This window comes from Lutjanus erythropterus, chromosome 8 (genome assembly GCF_056507025.1).
Source record: "Lutjanus erythropterus isolate fLutEry1 chromosome 8, fLutEry1.hap2, whole genome shotgun sequence".
Classification (NCBI taxonomy): domain Eukaryota; kingdom Metazoa; phylum Chordata; class Actinopteri; order Lutjaniformes; family Lutjanidae; genus Lutjanus; species Lutjanus erythropterus.
The window spans coordinates 19,742,234-19,759,567 of NC_139324.1; the positions used below are offsets into that span (position 1 = coordinate 19,742,234).

The 17,334-nt window shown below is 41.2% G+C and overlaps 1 protein-coding gene across 1 annotated transcript in view; it reads right to left on the reverse strand.

Annotated features, from left to right (window-relative positions):
• Positions 1–3,847: 3,847 nt before the first annotated feature.
• Positions 3,848–17,334, reverse strand: part of itprid2 (ITPR interacting domain containing 2) — a 42,320-nt gene continuing 28,833 nt past the window's right edge. The window contains exons 13-23 of the mRNA XM_084724829.1: positions 16,593–16,956; positions 15,139–15,358; positions 14,421–14,472; positions 13,279–13,361; positions 9,528–11,324; positions 7,750–7,809; positions 6,626–6,750; positions 6,394–6,508; positions 5,841–5,906; positions 5,324–5,650; positions 3,848–5,167 (exon numbers count right to left, since the gene is read on the reverse strand). Coding sequence (XP_084580955.1) covers positions 5,060–5,167; positions 5,324–5,650; positions 5,841–5,906; positions 6,394–6,508; positions 6,626–6,750; positions 7,750–7,809; positions 9,528–11,324; positions 13,279–13,361; positions 14,421–14,472; positions 15,139–15,358; positions 16,593–16,956 — 3,317 coding nt within the window. The 3' untranslated portion in view covers positions 3,848–5,059. The remainder of the gene's footprint in view (positions 5,168–5,323; positions 5,651–5,840; positions 5,907–6,393; positions 6,509–6,625; positions 6,751–7,749; positions 7,810–9,527; positions 11,325–13,278; positions 13,362–14,420; positions 14,473–15,138; positions 15,359–16,592; positions 16,957–17,334) is intronic.

Sequence of the window (17,334 nt, forward strand, 5' to 3'; positions counted from 1 at the left end):
TCATGCACTAAAATAAGTTGAAATATCAGTTGAAGTGTAGTTTATTCTGTAACATTTCAATTCTGCAACAATTATATCTTGTAAGATTCTCATTAGTTATGTATGTAAAATTGTAACCCACAAAATAATAGGACAGATGTTTTTAGAATTCCCCCTCAGATTACTTAGATATAGTAAAGGGCATTTATGTTTTGGAAAAGATAACTCTTTCTCTCCATCTCAAGAAAAATGCATTCATTAAATCCTGGACCAAGTGGGTCAAGATAGACCCACCAATATGACTTTCTAGCCAGATTTTGTGGTGGTATTGAATGAATGACCATGAAATGTAATTTTATTCTATAGAACCTCACTTAATATTATTTCCAAATTCAGCCTGGCATGCTTTTCATTGTTCTTGTGCACACATTACCTCTCCTGAAATGTACAAAGTCTGTAAAAATAAAAATAAAACTGCCTTGTCCTGATATGTCTTGCAAGATAAACCCCTGCCCTAAATTCAATAATTTAACAAAAAGTGCAAAGTCTGTTAAAAAAATAAATAAATCTTTGGACAGTCGACAAACTTTTTCCTAATAAAAGTTTTCCTGATGTATGTCTTGTAGGATAAACTCCTTTTCTAAAATAAAGATTTTTTTTAAAAAGTGTACATCTGAAAAGTGGAGTGCAACTAGACTGAGAACCAGACAAACCAGTCAACCTCATGTTTTCATTTGCTCTGGCAGATAATTCATGATGCATTTTCAAATTAGATGCCAGGCTAGAGTGCAACTATAAATTAAAGTACAGTATAAGAACTTCACAATTGTAAGCGTGCAGTGCTTTTACTAGTAAATGTTCTTAGCTGTTTTTCACCACTGGTGGAGCCCTGGCAGAGGTATGAGCTCTGTGTACTTCTTATACATTATCTTACTTAGATTATTCTTGTACACACACACACACACACACACACACACAGAGTATCAGAAGTGAGGCGACGCTCATCTGTACTGAAAATAAATACATCTTTATTATTCTCATCTCTACATAGTGATCCCTCCCCTGCATCCTGCTGACAAGACATCAATAAAAAATACACATTATCATTAATACACATCAATAGAAAATTAATAGACACCAACAGTCAGACAGTGAAGTGTAATTAGAAGTTTGTGAAGGATTCTTGATCAGTAAAAAAAAAAAAAAAAAAAAAAAGCAGATAGAGTCTCAAGAGCTCACAGTGAGTGTTGGTCCAGCAGAGCAGAGTTTGTGATCAGTGAACATGAGAAAAAAAAAAAACATCTTTTTTAAAACACAAAAATAAATGGTGAAGAGAACTGCAGGTCACAAGGTCCATTTAGTAATGAGTGATGATTTAGAGCATTCATATGATTGAAGGTTCACATTTAGGTCACATAATGACACTTGATCTAGCTCCAGTAGCTGAATAAAGACTGGCTGAAAGCTCAGAATCATTAAGAAGTGGACCCTGGAACTTGAAATCTCTTTACCGTATATTGTTCCCAAACATCCAGGACAAACATCCACAAAACTCAAGTCAATACATTTTCCCCAAAAGTTCAGCTTTTCAGTAGACAATTTAAATTCTAAAGTGAGTCTGTGTGGAAATTTCCAGAATCATTGTTCCGTGACGATAAAAAAAAGAGGTATTTAGGAGTGTTTGTCTTGACTGACAGGTGTCCCAGCCAATCACACTCAACTATGGCGGCTGCTGAGTCACCACAGCTACTCTAAGGTTAAAAGGTTTCTGTCCTCAATAACTGGTGGTGTGTAAGGGAACCTGTGAGGGAGCACACAGACACTACGAACAGGCTTTAATGATAACATCAACAGAAGTTCAACAATTCGTAACTAGTAATAAATTGTTCAGTGATCAGTTGGTTCTGTGGATTCTGTGTGAAAAGGAAGAAAAAAGTTTCTCTGAATAAAAGCAGCGAGTTGCAGATTTTTTTTTTTTTTTTTTTTTTATCAGACATGCAGGTAGACAGTTTGTGCCGAAGTGGTGCAGCATAACTGACCACATCTGAAATGTTAGCAGTGATTTTCTGATTTTAGGGCTGCAACTAACAATTATGTTCATTATCGATTAACCTGTTGATCATTTTCTCGATTCATCTATCAGTTATTTGGTCTATAAAGTGGTGAAAAATGTTGAACACTCTTTTCCACAAGATGACGTTCTCAAATGTGTTGTTTTGTCTCCAAACAAAAGATATTCAGTTTACTGTCAGAGACTAAAGATACCACAAAATATTCACAGCTGAGAATCGGACATCAGAGAATGTAGACATTTATTCTAAAAAAAACAAAAAACAAAAACAAACTGAAAATGATTAATTAACTGTCAAACTTCTTGATGATGAATTTAAAAGTTGACAGCTTATCGATTAACTGACTTCTCCTTGCAACTCTGATTTATTTACAACAGTAATTAATATGTACGTTCATATTATTGCACAGAGATTCGTCATCACACAGTGTGAAGCTAACATGCTAAAGCAGGGGACACGCTAACGCAACTACGCTCACCCATGATGGCTAAGCTCCTCCCTCTGACTGTTCATCGCATCATCATCAACGTCATTATCACTGCCGGCTTGACAACTTACTGAAACCTGCTGCTGCAGAGTAACCTTTGACCTCTGAGCCTGACCTCCACAGTACCTCATGACATCGCCCACTAACTTCATCACCTGCTCAGTAACAACCAGCACACACACAAACCAAAGACTGTGAGTGTTATTTGATGTGGGGTTGTATGAGGTACTTTAATAGTCAGTGTGTTACATACAGTAGATGGCGGTCAAGACACTAAAAGTGGGTGTGCTGACTGCCATCTATTGTAATTAATACACTGATGATTGAAAAGTTCCTCATATGACCCTACATTAAATAACCCAAACTATCTATGTTTAAAGGAACAGTCCCACATTTTGTGAAATCCTTGCATCCAGGACATGTTTAGCTAAGCTTAGCACAAAGACTGGAACTAAGGGGAAGCCGCTAGCCTAGTTCAACCAACACGGACAACAACTCAACTTACAACTCCAGACCTGTCTGATTTATGTGTGCCCATATGTTGCATGTTGTATCGTATAAGTTTTTTTAAGTTTTTTGTTGAGCAGGTGTATAAATATAGAAATATAGAAATATAGAAAGAGGAGATTCTGATTTTAGCAGTTAGCTACATGTTGAAGACCAGCTGCTGAGGGCTGCACAAAGCAACTCAAAAGTCCCACAGGCCTGCTTACAGTACAGCTCACTGACCAGCAGGGGACATCAAAGAAAACCAATCCCACCATGACGTCACCCAGTGGTTTGTAGACTACTGTTTTGAAGCCCTGATTTTGACATTATGGCCTTCACCATCTTGTTTTTTTTGAAGCCAGAAGTGACTATATTTGGACGAGAGGGTGGAGCTGGGGAAGATAAGCATTTCTACACTTCTATCCTGATTGGATCTTACTGAGAACCTCGAGGACTGTGACTTGTCAATCACCAGATAGTCACACCCTAAACCATATCCTGCTTTGTCTTCTATTCTATCCATTAAGAGACCATAATTTGCAAAAAGAACATCACATTGTATTGAAGAAGACTTGAAGAGCATAAACTCAGCTGTACACTGAGGTAACAGGTCAATTGAGAAGTAGGGTCATTTCCTATTAGCTTCTTTTTGCAACCAGTGGGTGAAGAATGCATGTTTATACTGTCCATGGAGAAAACACAGACACTGATGGATTAAACTGTGAAGGAGGCGAGAGGAACACAAGCACAATGACGATGATGATGATGATGATGATAATGAGGAGGAGGAGGGTGAAGGAATGTTGACAGCTGTAGGATCATAATTCCTCTATCAAAGCTCTCTCTGACCCTTTTACATAAAGGTGAAATGTGCATGGAATGAGTAACTTTACTCTTATTGAAGATTATGGAATATAGCCCCTTCATAAAAGGTGTGCGAGCTTAGGTTAAAACGTTATTAAGGCATTTACAGTATGTTTAAGAGAAGTTGGTCCCCTGTGTTTTGCTCTGGTAACATATTAAAGGCTGAATTTAGCCAAATTACACTTCCCCTCTGGTGATATCTCTCTAGACAGAGTTTTGTTTCTCAAAGTTTTGAGATATTGGTCTTTGAGATTTCTGCCTCCATCCCAACACCATGGAAGACCAAGAAATTTCAGTTGTGCTGTTTAAAACATGGAAAATGTTATTTTAAATGCGAAACGTTTAGATTTTCATTAAATCAAACCCTGTTGTTGACATTATTGGAATTCTTTCTTTGCTGTACACGGTACAAACTAAATTCAATTCACCTTTACTGCGCTGGGGTGTAGGCAGAAATGTCAAAACTTGGGACTAAAAAACAGACGGAAAGCAACATGCATTTTTTTTTCTCCTTTGGGTGAACTAACTGTTTATTTTCTGTAGTTCTGAAGATTTTCCTTTGACTACAACTGACCCTGATCAGTTCATGAATTTTTCACAACAGTGTCCTAAACAGTTTTATCCCCAGTGATGGCAGTGATTAATATTTTTTCAGTTACAAGCAACTGATTATTTATTATTATCATCAAGACACGATTTCTGTTACTGTCTTGATGTGGTTACTAGTAGTGGTGGTAGCGTTAGCCGTACTAGACATAGTACTAACTAATTAGTGGCAGTGGTAGTAGTTTTAGGCGTCGTTAGGAAAAGGAAACAGGAGATGTGAGGAAAAGACATCGCCGATGGCTTACAGGCTGGTCCAGACTGGTGTTCCCAGCATGCATCACACCAGCACACAAGGACTAACCACACATGTAAATGTCCTCATCATGCTCTATGTCCCATCTGAAGCCCCGCCCTCCCCCTCTCACCAAAGCAGGGCAAGTCCACAGGTGGGGTGGGCGAGGTTTATCACATGTAGGTGGTGTGTTCATTTCATCATCAGTGTTACAGACATACAGTGTTACTCAGCTATACAGTGTTGCAGACAGACAGTGTTGCTGCGCAGGTTGTGGTTACTAAGGTTGGAGATGAAAGGGGTGCCGTTGCAGAGATGCTGTCGCCATCACTACAGGGGGTGTTGCCTTGCAGGCAGTGGTGATCGCCGTGGCGACATGGTAGCCAGCAGCTCACCGTAGATCTCCCTCCGGACCTCCTGCGCCACGCTCTCTCGAATCTGGAAAATAACAGAGACAGAACTGGTAAAACAGGACTCACGTCCTTTCGTTTAAAGGAAAACACTGATTGCTTTTTTGCTAACAGTTAGATTAGTTAAGAGATGACTCTTTAAAACTTAATTAACTATAGAGTAAACACGTTGACAGACTGTTACCTCTTTAATGAGCTGCTGCAGGTTTTCCACTTTGACTCCTCCTACTGCTCCCTCCACCTCTGGTATTTCTTCTCCTCCTCCTCCTCCCCCTCTGTCCCTCTGTCCCTCCTCCTGCTCCTCCTCTTCCTCAGTGTGTGTGTTTGGTCGAGGAGGAAGGACGGGGGTTATGTTAATTGACGCCCGGTACACGCCTCCTCTCTGCTCACGATCTCCTCTTTCTCCTCGGACTGGACTGGAGGATCGGGAGGAGGGGTTGGTGGACGGGGCATGACAGCCGTCGCTGAGCTCCGATCGGAGGAAGAGCTGCTCTCTGAGGAGGTCTGACACCTGGACAGACAGGGAGACACACAGAGAAAGGCTTTACATCAAGACAACTTGAACATTATCATTTACATTATTAGCTTTATGTAACAAACGTGTGTGTGTGTGTGTGTGTGTGTGTGTGTGTGTGTGTGTGTGTGTGTGTTTGGTGTGTGTGTGTGTGTGTGTGTGTGTGTGTGTGTGCGCGTGTGCTGACCGGCTCCATGGCTCTCAGTGCAGAGGCGGTGGACAGACTGTCAATACTGCTGTCTCTATGGAGACCCTGAAGAAGAGAGGACAGGACTACTAAACGATCACATCACGTCAAAATTATCTCTTTAGTACGAAAAATGTGCGTATATACCCCATGATCTATGTGTGTGTTATATACCACGTGGTGTGGGTGGTACACAGCCGTCTGTCTTGTGCGTACTCACAGTGCTGTACGTATATAACTTGGTGTATATGCATGTATAGGTATATGCATTCTGTGTTGTATATGTGGTGTTTGTATACCCTGTGATCTCTGTGTTGTCCATGTATACCCCATGATGTGTATATGTGTTTAAACTGTGCTCTGTGTTATGTGTGCGTGTTGTGCATTTTGTGCTTGTATGCCCTCTGTTGTGTGTGTGTACTGTGCGTTCTTGGTTGTGTGTGTTTTGGTGTCGTATGCCCCGTACTGTATGTTTATATATCCTGTTTGTATTGTGTGTATATGCCCTGTCACAAGCGTGTTGAGTGTACACACTTATGGCTTATGTACATACCCTGTATTGTGTGTGGTGTGTCAGCTCCATCAGTCTGTCCTCCAGCTGTTGTTCCAGCTCCTGCAGCTCCTCTCTGACTGCTGACCTCAGAGACTGAAGCTGCTCCACCTCCAGCCTGCACGCACGCACAGACACACAAGCAAACACACGGCAGGTTTGTTTTGTATCATAGTGTCACGTATCATCACAACCAGATAACTGAAATGTGTATCTGTTTGCTCTTATGAGTCACCTGTCAGCAGGGCTCAGGTGTTTGTAGACCAGAGCCTGCTGTCGGATGATCGATAGCTCCAGGTCCATCATCTGACTGCGGAACAAATTCAGACTTCGTCTCTTCTGCTGAAACTCTGCCAAGGACTGAAAACAGAGAGGTAGAGAAAGTGAAACACACTTCACTGATAACACAGATCGTATACAGATCACATATTAAACAGTGGACTGGTCTGAAAAGTGAAACCAATGTCAACATGCCTTAAACCTGTATTCTTTCTACTGGCCAGCGGGGGGCAGCTCCACTGGTTTCAAAAAGAATTTCTTTTCAGTGGAGTCTTATGAGAACATGATCTTACTTCTAACTTGATTCATGACCTCAGTGAACACTTTCCTAATGAGTTTATGGTCTCCATCACTAATTTAAAGTCTTCTTCAGTACAGCTTGATGTTCATTTTGTAAATAATGATCCCAGTTAGACTAAATCAGACAGTACAGCAGGGTATGCTTTAGGGCTGGATTACTGTGAGCAGCTCATAGTACGGGTGAAGCAGTCTCCTTCTAAAATTATCAATAGCACATTGTAGGGTTTGCGCAAAATTAAAATGCCTTTATTTTATATGTCACAATGTATTTAAAATGAAGCACGATTCTGTTACTGTTTTCCTCAGTAATGACCCAGTCAGAGAACATATCTGTGTGATTTTGTGTTTGTGTCAGTCCAGTAAAGGCCAAACATGGCACGATTTAAATAAACTCTGAATATACATTAAGAAGTTTTTAACAGGTTATGAAACCATCTCAATAATGAGAGGAGCAGCTATTTCTATATAGTTAGTCTTTAACACTTGTCACCGATTCAGACTGTACTTGAAATCAGATGAAATGGTTAACGGAACGCAGACCAGAAAAGCCTATGTTTACATCTTCCTAGACAGTGAGTAGTACACTGGCCAGTCAAAAAAAGAGGGAGGGATATCATATTCAACATCATATTTTTTGTCCACAGGGCCTCAGCAGTACATCTGCACAACAATATGAAAGTTCCACGCCGTTAAACAGCTGGAAACATTGCTGTGTTGTGCTGCTGAAAAGGAAGATGGGCAGCACACGGAGACTGAATTAGGGATGAGGGATGACAGTACCTGGTGGTTGGGCAGAGCTGCTCTGTGCTCACTGAACATGTCTGGAGTGTCAGCTCGGTTCTAGATGAAAAGGACAATGATGTCAGGACAGAAACTGGAACATAACAAGCTGCCAGAAGGATTAGTTAGAGCTAGCCTAGTTTAAACCATGTCGCTCAAAACATACCATTCACAAAACTACAGGAATTGTTGTCATTGATCACACAGTTTTCATTCTGCAGCATTATTGGCCATTTCTGCTTGATCAGCATAAAAGCAGAGGCCTGTGTTTTAAACACTAAAACTAAGTACTGGTTAAGAATATATGCAAAGAGAATGGAAGAAAGTGCAACACATAGAGAGTGCTGGTTAGGGTTTTGTTCTGCGTCAGGGGTCTCTGATAAAAATATTATTTTTTACCACCAACAACTGGTTCCATCAGTGTTGATAAATTTCACTCGCCAACTAACTTGCTGAGATGTAAAAATGCAGCAAAAATACTAAAAATAGGTCTAACAGGTGAACAAATTTGAGCAGTCAGGCAAATGTACACATTTTAAACAAACCCCCAGGTTAAAGGAAGACAAAACAAAGGTAAACAGTAAAATTGCAACTCGAACTGTTTGTTGTAAACATAAACCTTTAGCCTGAAGGAAAGGTTTCACAGATGAGAAAACTGATGCTCTTCTCGTGTCTGAACTCTAACTTTAGAAGCATAAAGACCTGGTTGTGTTTGAAGGTAATAAAATTTGCCTACCAGCACCACTATAAGTCACAAATTAAAAGGACAGTAAACCACAAAATCAAAACTATTTTTTCTCTGACCGGTAGTGTTATATATCCATCTACATTGCTTTAGTCTGAGTTGCTCAGTTTTGGAGATATCATCTCTAGAGATGTCTGCCTGATTATAAAGGAACTAGACGGCACTCAGCTTGTGATGCTCAAAAAAGAAAAAAAAAAAGAAAAACTCAGCAATGCCTCTTTCCAGAAATCATGATCTTATCACTCAAGATAATCCACAGACCTTGTTGTGAGCAGTTTCATGTAGGAACTATTTTCTTTCAACAAAGTCGGCAACTCACACAAAAACACTAAAGGTAAATAACACAAATGGCAACCGCTGTATGTTTGATTTTGGGGTGAACTTTCCCTTTACCATAATGCATCCCTTTTGTTTAAGCCAAACAAAAGACAGTGTAAAAACAACAAATCACTGTTTACAGGGGACGTATGCCGAACTATTTTTTTTTCATCCAGACCTGTTCTAGGCAATCTGGTCCTAATAACAGATGATTAGCAACATAATGGAAGTACTTGCATTACTTAGTCAGTTTTGCCACCAAATAGAAATTTTGGCTTGTTCACAATCTGATAGCAACCTTTCAGCCACCTTAAGACATCCAGTTAGAATATTTTCACCATCTTATCTTGTCGTCTTTGTAACGGAAAACTGCTGTTATATAAGCCAAATATTGCTCTCTCCAAACCAAACAAACTCCATTAGTGAAATCAGTCATTTTACGTTGCAGAAAACGGGCATTGCTGGACTACTGCTGGCTTGATCTTTTTGTGTTATTGTGTGACTTAAAATTATTGAATTCACCCATGGTGTTTGGTTGGTTTGGAGAGAGCAAGATTTGGATTATAGACACATATCTGAAGAGCGGTATCCCATCTAATGGCAAACTGAAGTGGTGGAAATATTCTAAATATAGCATACATTTAGTACCTCATACAACACCACATTAAATACTCTGAACTATCCCTTTAAAAGAGTGGGGCTGAAGAGGACTAACCTGACTAAGACTCTGAACCGTCCCTCTGATGTCGTGCAGGACTCTCCTCAGCTGCATCTCAGTGGTGGACGGAGCAGGAGAAGTGAGCCCCGGGTGGAGGCTGTGACCCAGGCCGAGGGTTGAGGCCAGGCCTGGGTGGAAGCCTGGAGCAGGATGACCGAGCCCCGGGTGGAGGCTGTGTTCTGGAGCCAAGGACGGATACTGGGGGACAGGGTGGTGAAACGGCAGGTGTGGGTTCATGTTATACCCGTGGTAACTGAGGTAGGGTGAGGCAAACAGCGAGCCGTGAGGAGTGGCGTGGTAAGGTGAGTGATGACTGTATTGATGGTTGTGGCCCTGGTGGTGCATTACTGGAGTTCCCGGGTGCAGGTTTCCAAGACTGGAGTGGTGAGGGGGAGCAGAGGAAGTTGACGGCTGATGCAAGTTGGAGAGGCTGCCGTGCTGGGGGACTGTGGGAGCGGCAGGATGGTGGAGACTGGTTAGACTAGAATGGTGAATCAAGGAGGGATTGTGGTGGTGCAGGAGGTTAGGAAGGCTGGCATATGGCTGGAGAGGGGAGGCATGCTGTGGAGGAAGATTAGGAGTGAAGGGGTACGGACTGGGGTTAGGGCTAGGACTAGGATTGGGGCTTGAGTTTAAGTGCTGAGTGTGAGGATTAGGATATGAGAATGCCATCTGCCCTGGATTCCAACTTTGCTGGTTCTGGTTGGTGCTCATGTTTTGTTGGAAGTGGCCTGGCTGTTGCTGACTGGATGAAAGATCAGGAACGCTCTGGGTGCTCCAGGAGTGTGTGTGGCCTCCTGGTGACCAATCAGGAGGGGGGCTGGAGCTCTGCAGGGAGTAGGAAGACCGCATCAGGTAGCGTGGGATGGGTTTAGGTGGAATGGAAAGCCTTGGTCGGTTGGTAGAGTCAGATGAGGAGGCAGGGTTTATGATCAGAGTGGACAGACAATTGGTTTGTCCCTCTTTTTCATCCTCCTCCTTGTTGTCTTCGTCCCCTTCGGTCTCCTGGGTGTATTTGAAGGAGTATCTGGCCTGCGTGCAGGATGCCTGGCCACGTCCAAACTGGATCCTGACAGAGGACACGACCCTAGAGGGCGAGAGGAGTGAGGATGGCAGGGAGGAGGACCTCTGCAGGGGGATACCGCCTCGTCCTCGTCCACGGCCCCGTCCTCTCCCTTGGTTTTCGAGTGTATCGCCAGACTGTGGGTCAACCAGCTGTCCTGCCCGGCTCAGCTGGTTGTGCTTGGCTCGTTGCAGAGCGCTGAGAACCGGAGAGGATGAAGCAGGAGGACAGAGTGGGCCAGAATCATCTGAGAATGCATGCTCATCCTGGGCACTGTCCTCAGCGTCCACTCCCTCTGTCGGTGTTTCTGTGTCTACGGCGGTTTCAGTCTGGTTCTGAGTGTGTTGTTGTTCTTGTTCTGAAGCAGACTGTCTCTGGGTGTGTTCTAACTCTGGTTGTGGTTCTTGTTCTGCAGTGGATGTACTCTGGGTAATTTCTGGTTCTGGCTCCCCACTATCAGCTCTCTCCTCGTGCTCATCCTCCTCCATGTTCCTGGGGAGTTGGTGAGCTGTGTACTGTGGAACCTGTTCCGAGCTCCCATCACGCTCATCTTCTCCCTTGGAACTACTTGTTCCATCAGCCTCAGTAGCGCCACACGGCCCCGTGTCGTCCTCTGTGCCATCTGGCAGGTCAAATGCTGGTTGGTCCACTGCAAGGGGTGTGGCAACGTCTTGTGAAGGATGTGATGTCACGGTGGTCTCACTGTCACAGCTGTCACTACTGTCCTGCACCTAATTAAAATCAATTAACAATTAATTACCAGTGGTGGAAAAAGTATTCATATCTTTAGATTGAAGGAAATATCTGTATCCCAATTTTTTGTGTCTAAGTGACTAATGAGGACAACAAGTTTTGAAATCTTTCCAGTATTGAGGGAGACACTGCAGCCAGCAGAAGCGAAACTGAGCTGCAACGTAATCCTTCCAGGCAATGTCAAAGTACGTCCATTAAATGTGCTTGTTTTTGCCACTGACAGGATAAGATAATGTCTTATTATGAAAAGAGACACTACAGAGAAATAGTCCTTTTTTCAAAGAGTAAGATATATATATTTTTTAACCAGAAACAGCTGTCTTATTGCTCTCACCAAACCTACCAGAATGCATTTATTGAAATACTAATTTTATAGCATGATAATGATATTTTTTCATCTAGCAGTGAATTACAGGTTTATTTTGACCAGACCAGAGTTGTTGGACTGGTGGAAAGACGACCCAAGACATTTTTTATTGATGATAAGATGTTTCTGTAAAGGGAGTTTATTATTGCAAAATAAAAACCCCAGCTACTTCTGGATAACTAAAACAGATGTTCCTCTGGAACAAAAGATCTATCTGTGCAGCAATCTAGAGCTGCAGCAATTCATAAATTAGTTGTCAACTGTTAAATTAATTGCAAACTATTTTGATTATCGATTCATTGGTTTGCGTCATTTTTCAAGAAAAAGTCAAAATGATCTGATTTCAGCTTCTTAACTGTGAATATTTTCTAGTTTCATTACTCCTCTCTGACAGTAAATTGAACATCTTCGGATTGTGGACTTGAGAACGTCATATTGAGCTTAGGGGAAACACTTACCAACATTTTCCCCTATTTTCTGACATTTTATAGTCCAAAGAACTATTCGATTAATCAAGAAAGTGATTGTCAGATTAACCAACAGCGTAAATAATTGAACGTTGCAGCCCTACAGCAAATTTTTCCATAATGTTAAGGCATTCAGAATAACAATCTGAGACTGTCAGTGACCAGAAAATAACAGGTTTAGTGGACGTACTTTGGTAGTGTGCAGTCGTCTATAAGGATTGCACTTCAGACCATTTTGCTGACTGATGGCTACAGCGGTCTCGCTCAGCAATGGACTGATTTCAATATTGCTGTCCCCTTTAGTTACTTAGACACAAAAATATAGTAAAAAGGGTCTAAGCTGAAAAATACCAAACTTAACATTTAAACAGTAGCACAAATACAAGGTAAAAATTCTCAATTAGAAGGTAAAGTCCTGTATTCAAACGCCTACTTCAGTCAAAGCAAATAATATCTGCAAAATGTATTCCCAGTGTCAACATAAAAGTATTCTTTTTGCAAAAAAAGGGGCCATGTGACAAATATATCATTATTAGATAGTCAGTAATGTATCGATGTGTAAGAAGCATTTTAGTGCTGTAAGTAGTTGAAGTGGAACTAGTTTAAATTACTTTATATACAGTTAGGACATTTAGTCTTGTGGGTCTAAGGGTCCCAAGGTAAATCTGACAGGTCATTTATATAAAATGTTCCTCTGAAAAGTAACTATATCTATACTCTGACCTATTGCATTACATACACGCTTTAAAATATGGAGGATTATTTAGACACAGGCCGTCTTTGTATAAGAGGAAAAAAACCCAGGTGTTTCTCACATCACAATGTGTGCCAGATTCTTAATTGCTGAATCTGATATGTATCAGAAAGTTTTTACAAGCTGAATCCTTCTTCTGCCTTACAAGGTTTTATTACACAACAACAAAATCATTTTCCAGCTCACATCTGATTCATTTACAGGAATGTTTTTCTTCTGGGAAGATATTTGGACTGGAGACTGGAAGTATTTTATGAGTCAGTTTTAATTACTTAAAGGTCAAAGTTGCTGATCCACACTGAGATACTGGTAAGAAAGACGGAGAACAAAACACACACACAGACCTTGAGGTAGCTGTTGGAGTCGGCAGAAGGCTCCTCAGCAAAGCCGCTGCTGTCTGACTGCTGACTGACTGTCCTCAACAGGTCTGAGAGAGACACAGATAATCAAACATTATTGCAGTACCTCATCTGTCCAGTTGGTGGCAGAATATCATAATTTAAAGAGGCCATAAACCATAGGAATAAAGAAACAGGACAGTCTGTCCTCACTGAGTGAACAGAGAGACAGGAAACATGTTTTATTGCACACATAAAGAAGCTGCATATTTACACTGGACAGGACAGAATGGATTTATAATCCTACAGAAACGCACTCAATGCAGACTTAATAGAAATTCTTCTCGTAGGCTGAAAAGCAGAAAGACAGAAGCTACAGCCAGTTTGGCTGTAGAGTCTGACTAAGCAGTTAAAGACAGTGATTTTACACTAATTTTGACAAACTTACAAAAAGCATGCCAGAATTATACCATTTTAAACTCAGCATAATGTGGAAATGTTGATACAAGCAAGTTGCACACAAGCAAGTGTTACGATTCTCTTTTAAAGGTCCAAGTTGTAAGAACTGGCCACCTCTCAACAAACAGCCAGCAGCATAGCACTGCTGTAACCCCTAACTGTGACTGCTACCTGCTGCTAACTTGAGCTGCTCAGTTTGCTCAGTTAACCATGCAGCTGGCGGACGTCTTAGATGACTCTGCCCAGACTGGGAGCTCAGAGCACATCCCTCGAACAGAAGCTTTTTTTTTGCAAATGAATTACACTCAAAGGACGCGCATCAGGACGCACCCAGGTGACGTGATACATAGCCTATAGTTTCACACTTTTCCACTGATATACAAAAGGTGGCACAGTATTGCAATGTGCCAAGAAATGCAGAAATTTGGTAACAAAGGCATGAAAGAAGAAGGCCACTTGCAAGTTAACCAAGTTATGTTTGTAAACTGTTTTAAAATGTTGAAAAAATTGCTTTTGCAAATGTTTTATAAGGATGGAATTGCATTCTTCACATTAGTTAGACCTCAAAGATAAACATTATGTATTTTGGTGAGTAACACTGAATGTAAAATTTTTTTTCCCCAGGGTAACTTGAAGTTAAGTCAGAAATTTAAGCCAGAAGTTAAAATGAGAAGTTAAGGTTAACTCACCGGTGGTTCTGGACGTTCTGTGTGGCAGAGCCTCATCTTCGTTACTCTGAATCTGAACAACAAGCAACAGACTCAATTTTAACACAAATAGTTACTGTGGGTCAGTACCTTCAAAAAAAATCCCTGAGATCCTTTCAGTCTAAACATTTATGATTTATGCAGATTTATGCAGATACACTGGGTCACTAGTTCACCTAGAGCAGCAGGTGTTTATCAGGCTCCTCTGGAGGTAGAAATTACCATAAAGGGCAATCCGCACTGGTTTTTGAGAGGTTTCTGACATTTGTAATTTGTATATCCAACTATGCTATTAGTCAGAGTTTGTTTTTTTCCTCTGGCATGACTAGTGAAATGTAAGCTCCACATGTAGCTCTTTAAATCATACAAATTTCCTGTATGTTATGAGCTAATTAACTATACCCATACTGATTAATGAATGATTTTCACTGCGAGCTTTCTTGCTTCATTAGACATGTTTCCCTGGGGTGATAAGATGGTTTGATTAGGCCAGGAGAACATTACAAACTCAGCGTGGAAGGTGATTTCAATGATCAGAAATTGCCAAAAAGGCTTCAGTTACAACACTGTGACCCAGGAGAACATTATCCTTCCTCTGGGTGGGAAGAGGTTGGACAACCCTGTGTCGGAAGAGTCCTGACGTTATCAAATACAGTCACCAAGTATAAAGAACCAAACAGACTCCGGGAAAACACTGTACCTCCTCCATGTCGAAAGAGTCTGTGTTTTCGGTGCGAAGCTGGGCCAGCTGGAGAGGTGCCAGGGAGGGAGGAACTTTCTCTGGGGTTGATGTCAGGTTCTTCTCCTCCTCTTTGATCACCTGGGTTCCCTCCTCTGTTTGTTGACTGGCTGGCTGAACATCAGCTGACTCTGATTGATGCTCTCCATTGCTGGCTGGTCCAGTGCTACTCTGCTCAGGACTGACAGGACATGAGATGTTATGTTGCAGTCAGACTGAAAATCACTTCCTATTAATTTCTATGTGGAACGATGTCCAGCCTTTTTCAGAGAGGAGGCTCTTCAGGAAATATTGTTTGTATATATCCTGGTTTTATAACTGCATGGTGAAATAACATAACTTATAGAAAATAAGGGATGCTGGTTGTCTGTAATGAATAAGGAGTTACCAGCAGTAAAGTGTCTGATAAGATGCTGTATAATTAACGACTGTGTGGACTGCTGTATTCAATATGCTAGCCATGCTAGCTCCTGCAGTGTATCTTTACGACTTCAATACCATATGTCTTTAAATAAAATCCAGTAGTCAAATAGGTGGGTCTCAAATAATGGCTGCCAGTGTGGTTGACACAAACAAATGAAAGCCTGTCCTCAAATATAGGCCAGGAAAAAACAAGGGTGAATGTATTCCTGGTGGTTGTCATATATGTACTTAAGTATAATGTATATTTTCATGCTGTATATTCAACAATATAAGAATGTTAGAATCATGCTATTTTCAATAAGTCAACTCCTCCTCTGGATATTGTTGTCCACTTTCAGCCCTGTGGGTGTATGTATGTTAATGTCACAGCTAAACAAATTTTGTAGTAATATGCAAACACCACAAGACGGAAAACGCTACATTGTGACGAATGGGAACTTGTGAGTTTTCCACATTTTGCATGTTCCTGTAAAAGTTTCAAAATAAAAGCCTTGTTAAGAAATGAAGGGCTTCTGTCCATTGAAACACTACAGGGCTTTAAATTTGAAATGGGTACAGGAAGTGTTGAGTTTGTGATGCGATAACTTTAACAGGGCAAACACATGTAGGCCACATTCAAAAATATGTCAAATTAGACTTATCAAACACAGGAAATTATAAAAAAAGACCTGTCTCTAATGTAGACCTGGTTCAAATAGAGACCCCAGTCCCTTTTTGAGGAAATATGATACCCTATTTCTTTTCTTCTAGCTTTTGGCCACACCACACAAATGAATTTTGCCAGGCGGGAAAGTGAAATACTTTACTGAAGTATTTCCCTTGTATGGTACTCCACTACGTTTCAGATGGAAATGTAGTTTTTACTCCTCTGCATTCATTTGACAGCCAGCTTGTAATAAGTTACTTTTGTCTGCAGTTCCACCAAAAACTTAGCTAGTAAACATTGACTACCATTAACTACATTAATTACCATTACCATTACTACCACCTACCTGTCATCTGTCTCTCCATCCCCGTTTGTTTCCTCAGTAACTGTTGCCAGGGAACAGCTATCTTTCTTGCGGTTGTGTTTCTGGTTGACTACTGTCTCTGCCTGGTGGTCGGGATCAGTACTGCAACGGTCCTGTTCTGGGCCGGTGTGTACGTGACCATTGGTGTTGGTGTGATCAGAGGGGGCGTGTCCATTCAGCTGAGAGAGCTGGTTAGTCGCGTGTGCTTCAAGCGGCTCAGAGGCAGCCGCAAGCAGGTTGTGTTTGCTGATGGTCTTTTTAAGGAGTTTGGCGACGTTCAGAGCCGAGCTGCTCCTCTTCAGAGGAGGAGACGGCTCCTCTCCACCTCCTTCTCCTCCGTCTCCCCCTGAGAGATACACAGGATGAACCAATCAGAATAAGAGTCGGATGTAGTTCATATTTTGTAAACACGAACTGTGACAAATAATATTCGACAACAAACTTTTTGTTCATGCTGAATATAAAATGTTATTCAGACAAACTGTCTTTATGAAACAAACAAATGACTAAAGAAAAAAGAGCTAACTAGAAAAGAACATTATCAACTAAAAAACTGTGAATAAATGTAAAAATAGCTGTATGTGCTTTTTATAGTTTTACTCTTTTAGTCATTCTAATTTACCAAATGCAGTTTCATGTTGCTATGTAACAGGGGTGTCATGATGAAATCCATGATTTGAGTTTTGATTTGAAGGTCACAATTAAATTTTTGATTTAAGCATTT